At 53.5% G+C, this 12,130-nt stretch overlaps 1 protein-coding gene across 3 annotated transcripts in view; it reads left to right on the top strand.

Annotated features, from left to right (window-relative positions):
• TMEM104 (transmembrane protein 104) overlaps positions 1-12,130 on the top strand; it is a 64,051-nt gene that overhangs the window by 14,056 nt on the left and 37,865 nt on the right. For all 3 annotated transcript variants that reach the window (XM_025363687.1, XM_025363688.1, XM_025363686.1), the window contains exons 6-8: positions 657-737; positions 4,310-4,409; positions 4,822-4,930. In XM_025363687.1, coding sequence (XP_025219472.1) covers positions 657-737; positions 4,310-4,409; positions 4,822-4,930 — 290 coding nt within the window. The remainder of the gene's footprint in view (positions 1-656; positions 738-4,309; positions 4,410-4,821; positions 4,931-12,130) is intronic.

A 12,130-nucleotide genomic window follows, 5' to 3' on the forward strand; every position in this document is an offset into this window, starting at 1 on the left:
GTAAGTCTTGGGGTCCTCACGGGCCTGCACTTCCCTCTGGACCACAGGGTTCCCTTTCTTCGTGGAGAGGCCCTGGGGAGTCTCCCCGCAGACTCTGGCATTTCCTGTCCCCGGTTTCTGATGCAGGCCCTGTGGTAGACTCAAAAGATCACAGGGTTTCAGTCCTGGGCACAGGCCTGGCCCCTGCTGGCTTAGCCACTACTCAGATTTGCTGCTTGATGAGTTCCTTGACCTCTGCACCTCAGTTTCCCCCCACCCCCCTTCCTGTTGCTGAGATGATTAAATTCTTGGTTCCTTGCCTGGTGCACCCTGGAAGCTTGAGTAAATGTCGTTCTGTGGCGTCTCTTCTTCCTCCTGCCCTGTGCCCTCATGTTCATATACGCCCCTGCCTTGCTGTCTCCTTCCTGGTCGGCTAGGTTGGGCTCTGATGCCTGCTCTCCCTTTCACCCCAGCAGGAGCATCTCTGAATTCCCTTTAAAAAAAAAAAAAAAAAGACTGTGTTAAACCATGTCAAGCAGGAAACATTAGGAAAAGTTTTCTCGAGTTTGGACACTTGGGGATTTCATGGTTTAGATAATTCAGTGAGGTCCACACCACCCTCTGAAGCTCTCCCCATGAAGAACCACTTCCTCTTTGTTGTTCTTTTGGCTCCACAGAGAAACGTGGATCTCCCAACCCATTTGAAATCACAGACCGGGTGGAAATGGGACAAATGGCCTCCATGTTCTTCAATAAAGGTAGAAGTTCTTTTGGGGGTGGGGTGTGGGGAAATGGGGAGCTGGTGCTTCCCTGCAGACCTGCGCCCTTGTAATGAGGGCTCCACCCTGACAGCCAGACCATGGGGCAGAGCAGGTGGTAGAGCTGCTCCCTCAGCACCTGGAAGCCACCTTGCTGACCTGTTTTCGTCGATTCCTCCCTCTCTGTGGGCATTAAAAACAAAGAGGCAGCTTCTTTAGTGGAAGTCAAGAACCCAAGGAAGCTACTCCAGCAGAGGTCAGGAACCCCAGGCAGCTACTCCAGCGGAGGTCAGGAGCCCCAGGCAGCTACTCCAGCGGAGGTCAGGAACCTGAGGCAGCTACAAAAGAAGCTTTTTCCTTTTCCTGCAAAGGAAGCTGATGGAGGCCACTGATGGTTTTGCACCTCCTGCTTGATTGCCTCTGACCTTGCCCTCTTCTGGCCGATTCTGTCTAGAATAACACCTGACAGCGATGGGATCTGCTACACGCACGCCTGGGTCTGGTTTCCCAGTGGCCGGCAGAGGGCGCCAGGAGCCCACACCCAGGCTTGCCAAGTGAGACCCGAGCCCTAAAGTGTGCTGGTGAATCTGCTCCTTCCTGGGATCTGGCTACAACCATAAGGGAGCCACCCAACTCTGGGGTTGAGTTGTTGGGTGTTCCAGCGACATCTTATGTCTCATGGCAAATCTTGTTCTTTTGGAATATGAGCTATTTAAGAGTTTAGTGGCTGGGCACGGTGGCTTATGCCTATAATCCCAGCACTTTGGGAGGCGGGCGGATCACTTGAGACCAGGAGTTGGAGACCAGCCTGGCCAACATGGTGAAACCCCATCTCAAGTGAAAATATGAAAGTTAGCTGGGCGTGGTGGTGCACACCTGTGGTCCCAGCCACGCCGGAGGCTGAGGCACAAGAATCACTTGAACCCGGGAGGTGGAGGTGGCAGTGAGCCAAGATCACACCACTGCACTCCAGCCTGGGCTGCAGCGTAAGGCCTTGTCTCAAAAAAAAAAAAAAAAAAGAAAAGAAAAAAGAGTTTAGTTTTCAATGCCCAGACCTGTTTATTTCCATTTCATTGAGAGTCACATTCTCAGTTCATCCTTCCCCCTGCAACTGTCTTGGAAGATTTTCTGCCCCTTTGTCAAAGCCCCATTTGTTGAGTGGGCTGCCCTACCAGTTCTTTCTAGTCTTAAATGTGACTGCACTTAACTTAGAGCCGGGGGGGACTGTAGGAACTAGAATCTCCTTGACTGCTTTTAGGACATTAAGCATTTAGTTTGTCATTGGCGAAGCAATGTGATTATCAGCCAAAGGCAGCCCTAGGGCCTGGTTCACCCTCCCTGCTGGACCGACCTCACAGAGGGTTTTCAGAATTCAGCAAAACCAACTGGTCAAGTTCAGCCCACATCTGTGCTTCTCCTTTGTTCCATTTCTATTCCTCCCGTCTCACCAGCCTGAGCAAGCATAAGCGTTTCCTCCTGGCAGCCACGCAAAGTCCCCTTCCAAATGCAAGCTTTAAAATAAAGTGCACATTGGAAGGAAGACGCATGCCTTTTAAACCTCCTTTCTCATTTTCGGGTTCTGCAATCTGCCCTGATTTCTGTAAGAATTCTGGGAACCAGCAGTTTTGCCTTTTTTCCCCCCACCACAGACTAGACTCTTTATTTGCCCAAATCTAATGGAAAATAAAGACGTTTGTCTGAGACCAGCCTCACACTTAGAGGGAGTCTCCTTCTCTACCCCAGAGTTTCTCCAGCTCAGTCCTGTTGATGTTTGGGCTGGGGAATGCCTCGCTGTGGGCCTGTTCTGTGCGTGGTAGGGTGCTGAGCAGCATCCCTGGCCTCTGCCTGCTAGTTGCAAGTAGCACCTCCTACTTATGACAGTCAAAACTGTCCTCAGACATTGTCACATGTTCTCAGTAGGGTCTGGGAGGCAAAATCACCCCAGCTGAAAACCTCCGCTCTGCTCCGTTCCTGATTCACAGGCTGCCAGATTGTCATCTTCTCCCTTGGTGGGGCTGCCTCCTCTATAGGAGGCTCCCTTAGAGTCCCAGCTCATTTCTTGTCATCAGAAATGCGGGCCTGGCCATTGATGTCTTCTCAGGAAGTTCATTGATCCCTTATTTTGTGTCTAGTAATGAAGTTTATTGACCAGGGAGGGCCAATGGCAGTTTGTAAACAGAGCCAGAGTCCATTGGCAGGTGGAGGAAAGGCTGGGAGTGGGGTGGGGGACAATGTGTCCCCTCAGAGCAGAAAGCAAGCTGGAGTGCAGGCTGTACCTGGAGCCTGGGCCTGAGTGACAGGCTAACCCCAGAGGCCACTAAGCTTGGACGTCAGGCTATCTCTGACATGTCGGGGAAGGACATGCCATATTCAAGAAGTGGGTGCTGAGGCCTCCTGGGTCCCCTTGAGGATCACGTTTTCTTAGTCTTTTCCCCGCCAGACTCCTAGGAACAGAGCTGACCTCACATGGCCCAGGAGTAACATGTCCTAGGCTTTCCCTTGGGGACCCTGCAGGCTCTTCTGAGCCACCAGGATTAAAAAGGAACTGTCACTTCATTTTTCTTTATGTTCTCAGAGAAACCAGCAGCTTGAGACCAGTGACATCAAAAACGTGAGCCTCAGTCTGAGCAAGGGTGGAGACTGGTTGTCTGGGCAGTAACCCTTAGGTCGTAGGCCCCTGCCACTCTTTTCAGAGCCGTTGCACCTGGCTTTTCTATCTGGAATCATTTATGGAAGATGGCCCAGGTGGGATTCTTCTCACCCTCACAAGTTAGGAGACGTTCATGGACTTGCCGGGGTCCTGAAACAAGTCTGATGGGATTAGGACTAGAGCCCTGTGTTCCCAACTTCTCGTTCAGCCTCCTGCTGGAGTGGGAGGGGACAAATGTCGCCTCTGCAGTGGGAGTGTCAGTGTCACGCACTATCCAGAGTCAGCGCTGTCCCTTGGGAGTGCTTCCCGTAAGAAGGAAATGGGCCTGTCTTGAGCACCATCTCCCCAGCACACCAGACCACCACGTGCTTGGGATCAGTCAGATTCAGAATGAGGCACCTGGCCTTTGGAAATCCAGGGCTTTTTGCCCTTTGGATCCCAGCTTCAGAGAGCTGGGCTATTTTCTGTCAACTTCTCTTTGCTTCAACTCTTTTAGTAGCAATCTCTTGTCTTAGAGCCCGGTGTTGGCTGACACCAGAGGGGGCCACCAGCCCTGATGCACCCCGGGGGTCAGGCTCCTGACTCGGGGCATCTCTCCTCCCTCCTCACTCCCTGGCCATGCCAAGTCTCACACTCACCGTGCACCTATCTGGCTTCAAAATCTCTCTGAGCCTCCCAGCCTCGTTGAGTCCTCTCAGGTGAGAGTCATGAGCCGATCTGTCTCTTGTCAGCATCACAGTGTAGCCAGCCAGAAAAAGAAATAGGACTTTGGGGTCATTTTTCCACTTTTTGTAGAAAGTTAACAGCTCAGAGAACTGAAAGCTATGAAAGAGGTAGAGATTTAGTCAAAAAAAAAAAAAAAAAAAACAAACATGCAGACATCTCTTTGTAGCTGCCTGACTGATGGCTGTGTTCCTTTCAGTGGGGGTCAACTTGTTCTATTTCTGCATCATCGTTTACCTGTATGGGGACCTTGCCATCTATGCTGCTGCCGTGCCCTTCTCCCTCATGCAGGTGACCTGGTGAGTACCCTCCTGATCCCCAGGCTGGCAGTAGCCAAAGGGGCTTCCTCGGCCAGTCAGAGCAGAGCGTCCAGGGGAGAAGCACCATGCCAAGTGAGTTCATTGCATCTAGGGAATGCAGATGCCCAGGCCCTTTTCTGCACAGACCACAGCCAGCCATGCTGTCTGTCCTTAGCTCATGTCACTGTCCCCTTCCCTGCCCCACTAGGTTCCCACCAAGGGCTCCTGAGTCATTGGGAAATGGTGCTGCAGGAACAAGGAGGGCGCGTCCTCAGAGATGCATCCCGCAAAGTGCTTTGTGAAAAGTCTGATTGTTGGTGCTCAGGCAGCTGTGCAGGGAGTGGCTTCTGTCTCCCTCAGCCCAGCCAGGCGGCCTCGCTGAGCCTGGGCTTGCTGTCATTCTTTTTATCAGCAGCGCCGCTGGCAACGACTCCTGCGGTGTGGAAGCAGACACCAAATACAATGACACCGACCGGTGCTGGGGGCCCCTGCGCCGAGTGGACGCCTACCGCATCTACTTGGTGAGTGTCTGTGCCTCTGTGGCCCCTGCCCCAGCCCAGCCTGGGCAGCTGAGGGCATCTGAAGTGCCTTTACTTCCAGGTAGAATCGCTTCCCCAGAGAGGAGGGTCTACCCTTCTCCACACTCTGGCTGAGCACTGGGGCCTTGGCCCCAAGCAGAAATGGATCGCGTCCCTAAGAGTCTAGCCCCCAAGGTTCCTGGCAGCAGGCCTCAAAGTCAAGCGTGGTTTGGAGTAGGCACTCAGGTCATAGCCAGATTCAGGACCGTGACTGTTGTAAACTGAGCTCAGGCTCTAGGACCACCCTCAGCAGAGTTCTCCAGGAGTGCCACATCTCATTTTTTCCAGAAACTTACCATATTTTGACCTTACTCCTCGCCAGCTCAAGAGCGTATAGTTCGATGCTGGGTCTGGCCGTAAACATCCTCTCTAGATAGGGAAGGGTCAGCCCACTCTCTTCCTATCTTCCCTCCTCTCATCCTCCCAGCGGACAAGAGAAGACGATGAATCTCCAGGCTCGTTCTTGATTGCTTTGTGCTGTTGGCGGGGGGCAGGGAGCTGAATAATATGCCAGACAGGTCCTGGATAATAAGATACAAAACCAGAGACAGTTACTTATCTCTGCCTACTTTGGGGGTGGAACTCAGAAATGTTTTTCTTCAACTGTTGCAGTATCTGTTAATATTCTCTGCTTCCTCTTGGTCCTCCTCAGCCCTGACATAAATTTAGGTGTGCTAGGTGACACACAGTGTGACACGTGGCCACTTGGCTGATCTGGAGCAGGGAGGCAGGGACCAAGAGACAGCCAAGCTTTTCAGGGAGCTGGCCTCCCGACTTCATTATCCCTATCTGAGGAAAGGTTTCCACAGGCCCTGCAGGCTCTTTGGGGTTGGATTTGTTAACCCCAAGGGGACACTGAATGGTTTTTCTTGCCCTCCTAGTCCCCCTCTACAGCCGTGCTGCAGGAGCCCTACGGCCTGGGCTGTGGAGAGGTTGCTTTTCCTCTCTGCATCTCTGGAGCAGTCAGCTAATGGTCGGTGTTTCTTCTGCACATTCATCTGTGGCTAGCAGTTTGTCTTTTAGTAGAGCTGCATCCCTGATTCCTCCGTTGCAGGTCTGGTGGGAATTTGGTAGCAGGTTAATTGTCTGGCACCCTTCTCTACCTCCCCCAGCCTTGGGGCGGGAAAAGGCACCAGCATGGCAGCCGGAGGGGTGAGCCCAGGCACTAGCAGCACAGCTGAGGCTCGTTAGCCTCTTCACACTCAACAAACCATGATTGATAAAATTAGCAGAGGTATTAGTAAGTGAAAGGCCCCGTCTGGATCTCTAGCAGGGTGGATGGGCAGAAGGAGGGGGTGGAGGACAGAGTTTGAGTGGCTCAGACAGACACGGTGGCCGATGCTCAGGGCAGAGCAGCCACAGCAGAGCCAGTCTGGTGGGTCTTCGCTAGGGAGGCTGCTGGAATCTAAAGACCGTGCCAGGCAAACTCCCCGCCCACTAGCAAAACGGATACTACGCGCTGGGAATATTGGCTGCTGCTATTTGCCTGATAAATTATTTAGAAGCATTATTCTTGCCTTGTTAAATGGTTCCCTCACTTATTCCTATAAACCTTCCACATGATGGAAGCCTCCCTCCCTGGATCTCAATAACTCTCTGACCGAACAGAAGGAACCCTTCAGGAAAACAGACGGGCATTAATTACTGCCTTCATCTCCCAGATATTGCACTTATAACTCATAGAGCTAATTGTCATCAGAGCCTGCAAAAGCCACGAAAACAGGAAGCAGAGGCCGCAGAACAGGAGTGGAGACCCTGACTGCCCACGAGAGCCTTTTTTTTTTCTGGGCCAGTGACAGTATCCTTCCCCCATAGCCCAGTCCCCTGCTGGGAGCTTCTGTTTGCTCAGAGGCTTTTGGTTTGCATGGGCTCTTCTACCCAGTTTGGAGAAATCAAGGCAGATGGGCCTTGGCATTGTCTCAGAAGTCACTTCACAGTTTTGCATGTGGCTCCCAGGGTGTGAGGTTCTGCAGAACAGTAGCCTGCTGTTCCCCTGACCCCAAACTCTGGTGCTTTCTTTGCTCTGCAGGCCCTTCCCCTCCCTCAGTGAGTTGGAAGGGGCAGAGTGACTGGCGGAAGAGGTTGGCAAAGATGTGGGTGTCCTCCCTCAGTCCTGAGCTCTCCTGCAAGTGATGATGGCATCTTCCCCTCCCAAGTCTGACCTGCAGGGCTTATCCCTGTGTGTCTTTGTAAAGGTCAGGGGAGTTAGATTCCATCAACTGGCCCCTTGGGCCCCAGAGGAGGAGGGCTGTCCTTACCCGCTGCCCCCTGGTCATTCTGTTTCAGAAGATTGTCCATCCCTTCTAGGGACGCCACGCTGCCTTTTACCACCAGCTGTTTCTGATTTTGCTGCCAGCCAGACTTCACTCAAAGTGTTCAGCAAGGCAGCGAGTAGGTCAGGGGAGGATTGAAAACTCCTCCCTACTCTGCACGCAGATCTTGTTTGTCTCAGGTAGATGAAGCCCCTACCCAGCCTGCATTTTTAAAAGGGCCTACTGATAACCTCTTCTTCATTGCTGTTCTGCAACAGTGGTTCTGGGGGACAGAGATACAGACTTTTATATTGTGGTCTAACTTTCAGAAAGTCGTCTGGAAGCGATTCTTCTGTGTCTTCCCAGGAATGCTCCTGAGATGTACACGCACAGTGAGAATCCTTGCTGTAGTAACTGTCTCCAGGGCTGGCCTGTGTGTAACATTGTGATTACTTACAAAAAGGGAGATGCTTCTACCAGCAGCTCCCAGTGACCTCCCAAAGCCCTTGACCTTCACCAGTGGAAAATTCCAACCCCCCTCCTTGCGCCTGACGACCCTTGTCCGTATCCTGTGCTTCCCGTTATAGCTGATAGGAGTCACTTTCTCCCTCTCCTTCCCTGGAGGAGCCACAGAGCAGGGTGTCATGGGGCGCAGGTCCCCTGAATTACTGGCTGCTTCAGTGGGCTCTCTGGGGTGTCCCAGCAGGCCACTGCAGCTGGAGCCAGCGGTGACCTCGGCCCTGTTATTAGAGCCCATGGAGATTATCATCAGGATCCACTGTCAGCTGACCTTGGATTCTCAGGCCCCCACCCACCCAACCCTCCTGCTCTTTTGAAAAATCAAATGGGAATGTGTGAGATGCTCCAGCTCTTTCAAATGGGTAACCTTGCCTCCAGGCTAGGGAACGTCTCAGGATTCTTTCTGCAGTTTCTCCGGCTTTGGTAGGCAGCACAGTCAGAAGTTGGCATTTCATTCCTTCCTCTACAGCATGAAGGGGCCAGGGGCCCCTGGCAAGGTGATAGGATTGCGTATGAACCAGTTCTGTTTGGGACTCAGACTGTCCCAAGTGTCTGGGACGCAGGCGTGTGTCACTCTCCCCTGGGATCAAGGGCACTGCCCAGCGCCTTTGTTGCACTTCCTCATTCCTGCATCACCTCCCAGCCGATATTCCTGTCCCCTGCCTGGACCCATCCCTCCTATAGAGAGTCAGAGGGAAGCAGTGTCAGAGGGGACAGTGGGGACTCCCAGGTGCTGAAAGCCTCTCACCGTTAGGAAGAACGCTTTAAGCAGCATCCACCGCTCACAGGTGGACAGATGCTGCTGGGTCGCAGGTGGCCCGGCAGGCCCCGGCCGAACAGAGCCGGGAGCGCAGATGGCAGAGTGGAGCTGATGCCTGGCTGGAGACCCGGCCGCAAACTGGCCGTGTTGAGCAGGGGGCCCCTCGTTGGCTGCCCTGGGACAGGACAAGGTCACCCTGGCCTGCTATCCTGCCTTGAACACAGGAGCTGTGAGATCCACCTCCAGGGCACAGGTGACTCAGGAGAGGGATACAGCCTGCAAGTGCCTGGCCAGTACCTGCCACCCCTTGTGACAGAGAGAGTCTTCCCAAGCTCCCTCCAGACACCCTCTGGAAGAAGTGGAGGGCCAGGGGGATTTCTGTCTGCTAGCCTCTCTTCCTAGAGGGTGAGATCAGTCTCAGATTCAGGCTCACGTTGACACCGGAAGGGTCAAGGGTCCTTCCAGGCCTTCGCTACAGCCCTGTTTTCTCTCGCTCTGCCAGGATTCCATCTTGGCTCCCTCTCCCATGGCAACACTGGCCTTTGTCCGTTTGCAACACTTAAAATGGTGTGCAGTCCCCATTTCAAAACCAAATGGCTTCCTCCTAAAATAGTACCACTCAAGGAGAAAATATCCTTTTCGTGAGGGTGGAGAGGGAGTGATGTGCCCGCCTGGCAGTGCCATGCGTGCCGTGAGTGCCCCGCCCTCCCACGGTTTACCTTGCATCGGTGTAGCGCATACCAGTGACTTTTGACTCCCAGCCACACAGTAAAGTACACAGTGTCATCCCATTTCACAGAGGGGAAACTGACTCAGACGGGAGCTTCCTGGGATCCCGGAGCTGAAGCAGACAGACAACAGCTCAGCTCTTTGGCCTCTCAGCTCTGTCCTGCCCTGGTGACACAGGCTTGCTCCACTTGCCCAAGACTCAGTTCCATAGGCTCCGCCTTGGGGGTGGCCCCCGCTGCCATGTGCAGGCCGGGGCACAGGGCACCTGTTATCAGCCCTGGGAGCCTGACGTTTTCAGGCAGTTGGGGTGACACAGCTGAGCATGTTCCCTGGTGAGTGAGCACCTTTGCACGTCTGCCCATCATTGTCACCGACTTGATTGATGCCCCGTCTGCCTTGGTGCCCCCACTCCTAGATAGCAAGGCCAGCTTTTCCGGGGCACTCAAGTAGTGTTGGAATTAAGTGCCTCTTCCCAAGGACACTTCCTTCCCCTGCCTTGGTCTCTGTTCTTCCAGCGTCAGCCACTGTGCCCTGGGGCTGTGGCATCTGCTAATAAGTGGGTCAATGCTGCCTTCACTTGAATATTTATTCTCACCAGTGCTGGGGCAGGAGGTGGCTTTGAGGCCTTCAGGACCAGTGAGGAAGGAAAATTAGTGAAGCAACAAGGTTTAGGAGCAGCAGGGACTTCGCCGGACTTGGAGACTCTGGGGACACTGTGCCGCCTGCCTCAGGCACCACTCCTGTTGCTTTCAACATGAGTGGTGCCCCCAGAGCACAACTCCAGTAGAACACAGGTGAACACTGCCCCCAGGTTTGTGCAGCGTTGAGGGGATTGGAGTGAAGCGCAGTCAGACAGCAAAGGTGACCCGGGTAGGGCCCGGCAAGAACGTAGACAGGGTAAGTGAGCTGTCTCTGGGAGGAGTCTAGTGGGTTGGCCCATCTCGAAACGGAATGCAGGACCCTCAGCCCAGAAAGCAGACAGCCTGTCAAGGGTGTCCCTTCCTGGGCGACATTCACCCTCTCGTCTGGTTCATGTGAGTTAGGACTCAGCCTCACACCAAACCAAGACGAGTCAGGAGGAGACTCCAGGATACCTGGAGGGGGAGGGGTGTTGTTTCCAGGGTCAGGGACATCCAGGTGCCTCCTTAATAGGATGGTGACCATGTCGGGGCTCACTGGGGTGACCTGCGAAGTCCATATTCTTTCCTTTTCTTTCTTCTCCCTCCCAACGCACCTCTTGTCAGTTCCTCCTCATTCAGTTCTGGAGACTCTAGAAAGGTCGGGTTTGTTTTGCCTTTCACTCTTTCCTCCCCTCTCGCCTGTGGAGAGATGCCCGTCACACCTGGTGGCACTGCAGGTGCGCTGAGTGCAGTCATTCTAACCCGTGCCCACCACCGCCAGGAGCTGGACTCGGTGAGCCTTCAAGATTTCTTCAGCCAGCTTTGGTGTGGGGTTGTGAGCCCCTAAGATGCATGTCCCGGGTCCTGTGTGTCCCGTACATGCTGAGCTTTCTGCAGTCATCCCATGAGACTGGGTTTCAAGGAAGAATGCATTTCTTCCCCACACCCCAAAAATGGACATGCCCATACCCGCTACCCAAGCAGAGCTGGGAGTCTAATGCTGGGTGAACTCTTAACTTCAGGCAGTGACCGTGCTCAGACTGAAATGGTGACCTCAGAGGATTAGCTTGTCTCTTTCTTTTTCAAGGAAATCAATAATACAGGGACAGGCCTGTGTTGTTCTTGCTTGCTTGCTTTTTTTCCTGAGGAGCTGTCTATATATCTTAGGCCAGGAATGGCTTCTTGTCCTTCCATGTGCTTTCCATCCCCCTACCCCAGCCCTCCCTAAATGAAATTCAGGTTGCCTGTCACTCACTCCCACACTGCAGCTTGTCTCTCTAACTCCTAGTCAGGGACAGCGTGAGCCCCCACCACCCCACCCATTCCTCCGCCACTGCTGCTCCTGTCTGAGCAAGACCCCCGTCCCTCCTTTCTTCCCCGAGTTGCCCCAGCCCATCCCCTCACCTTGCTGAGGACACCTGGGTGACGCCTCCCTGAGTTACTCTGTGGCTGCCTCCTTCACCCTCACCCCAGTGCCCATGCTTTCTCCTCCTGCTCAGTGAGAGGGTTGCTGTTTTTGTTTTTTTTTTGAGACGGAGTCTTGCTCTGTCGCCCAGGCTGGGGTGCAGTGGCTGGATCTCAGCTCACTGCAAACTCCGCCTCCCGGGTTTATGCCATTCTCCTGCCTCAGCCTCCCGAGTAGCTGGGACTACAGGCGCCTGCCACCTCGCCCGGCTAACTGTTTTTAATGTCACTCTCAGGGACGTGGGTTCGGTTGACTGGCATTATGCCCACCATCCATCACGCCCCATGACCTGTCCCCACCTTGGCCAATACCTGTGCGCCAGTTGAGAGGACGATGCCTAGTCCCCTGTGCCACTGCCTCCATGGTCTCACTACAGGTGCCAGACTGGGGGACTCGGGGTCACAAGACAGCAGGCATTGGCTTCTTCCCCCTACCACTCCCTTCCCCAGCTCAGAAGCTGCTCATGGGCCTCCGTCGAGGTCCTGAGGGGTGATGGGATCTTACATTCTTGCTTCTGAGTTGGTGACTGACATAGCCTCTTCACAGGATGTCAGTGGGGTGTCTCTGGCCCTGGTAGAATGTGCAGGTTGGGTATCCCTTCCCCAGAATATTTGGAACCAGAAGTGTTTCTGATTTCAGATTTTCTTCAGATTTTAGAATGTCTGCATTATACTTACAGTAGAGCATCTCAAATCCAAAATTCCAAAATGTTCCAATGAGCATTTCCTTTGAGGATCGTGTCAGTGCTCAAAAAGTTTCAGATTTTGGAGCATTTCAGATGTTGGATTTTTGGATTTG

This window comes from Theropithecus gelada, chromosome 16, assembly GCF_003255815.1.
Source record: "Theropithecus gelada isolate Dixy chromosome 16, Tgel_1.0, whole genome shotgun sequence".
NCBI classification, from domain to species: Eukaryota; Metazoa; Chordata; class Mammalia; order Primates; family Cercopithecidae; genus Theropithecus; species Theropithecus gelada.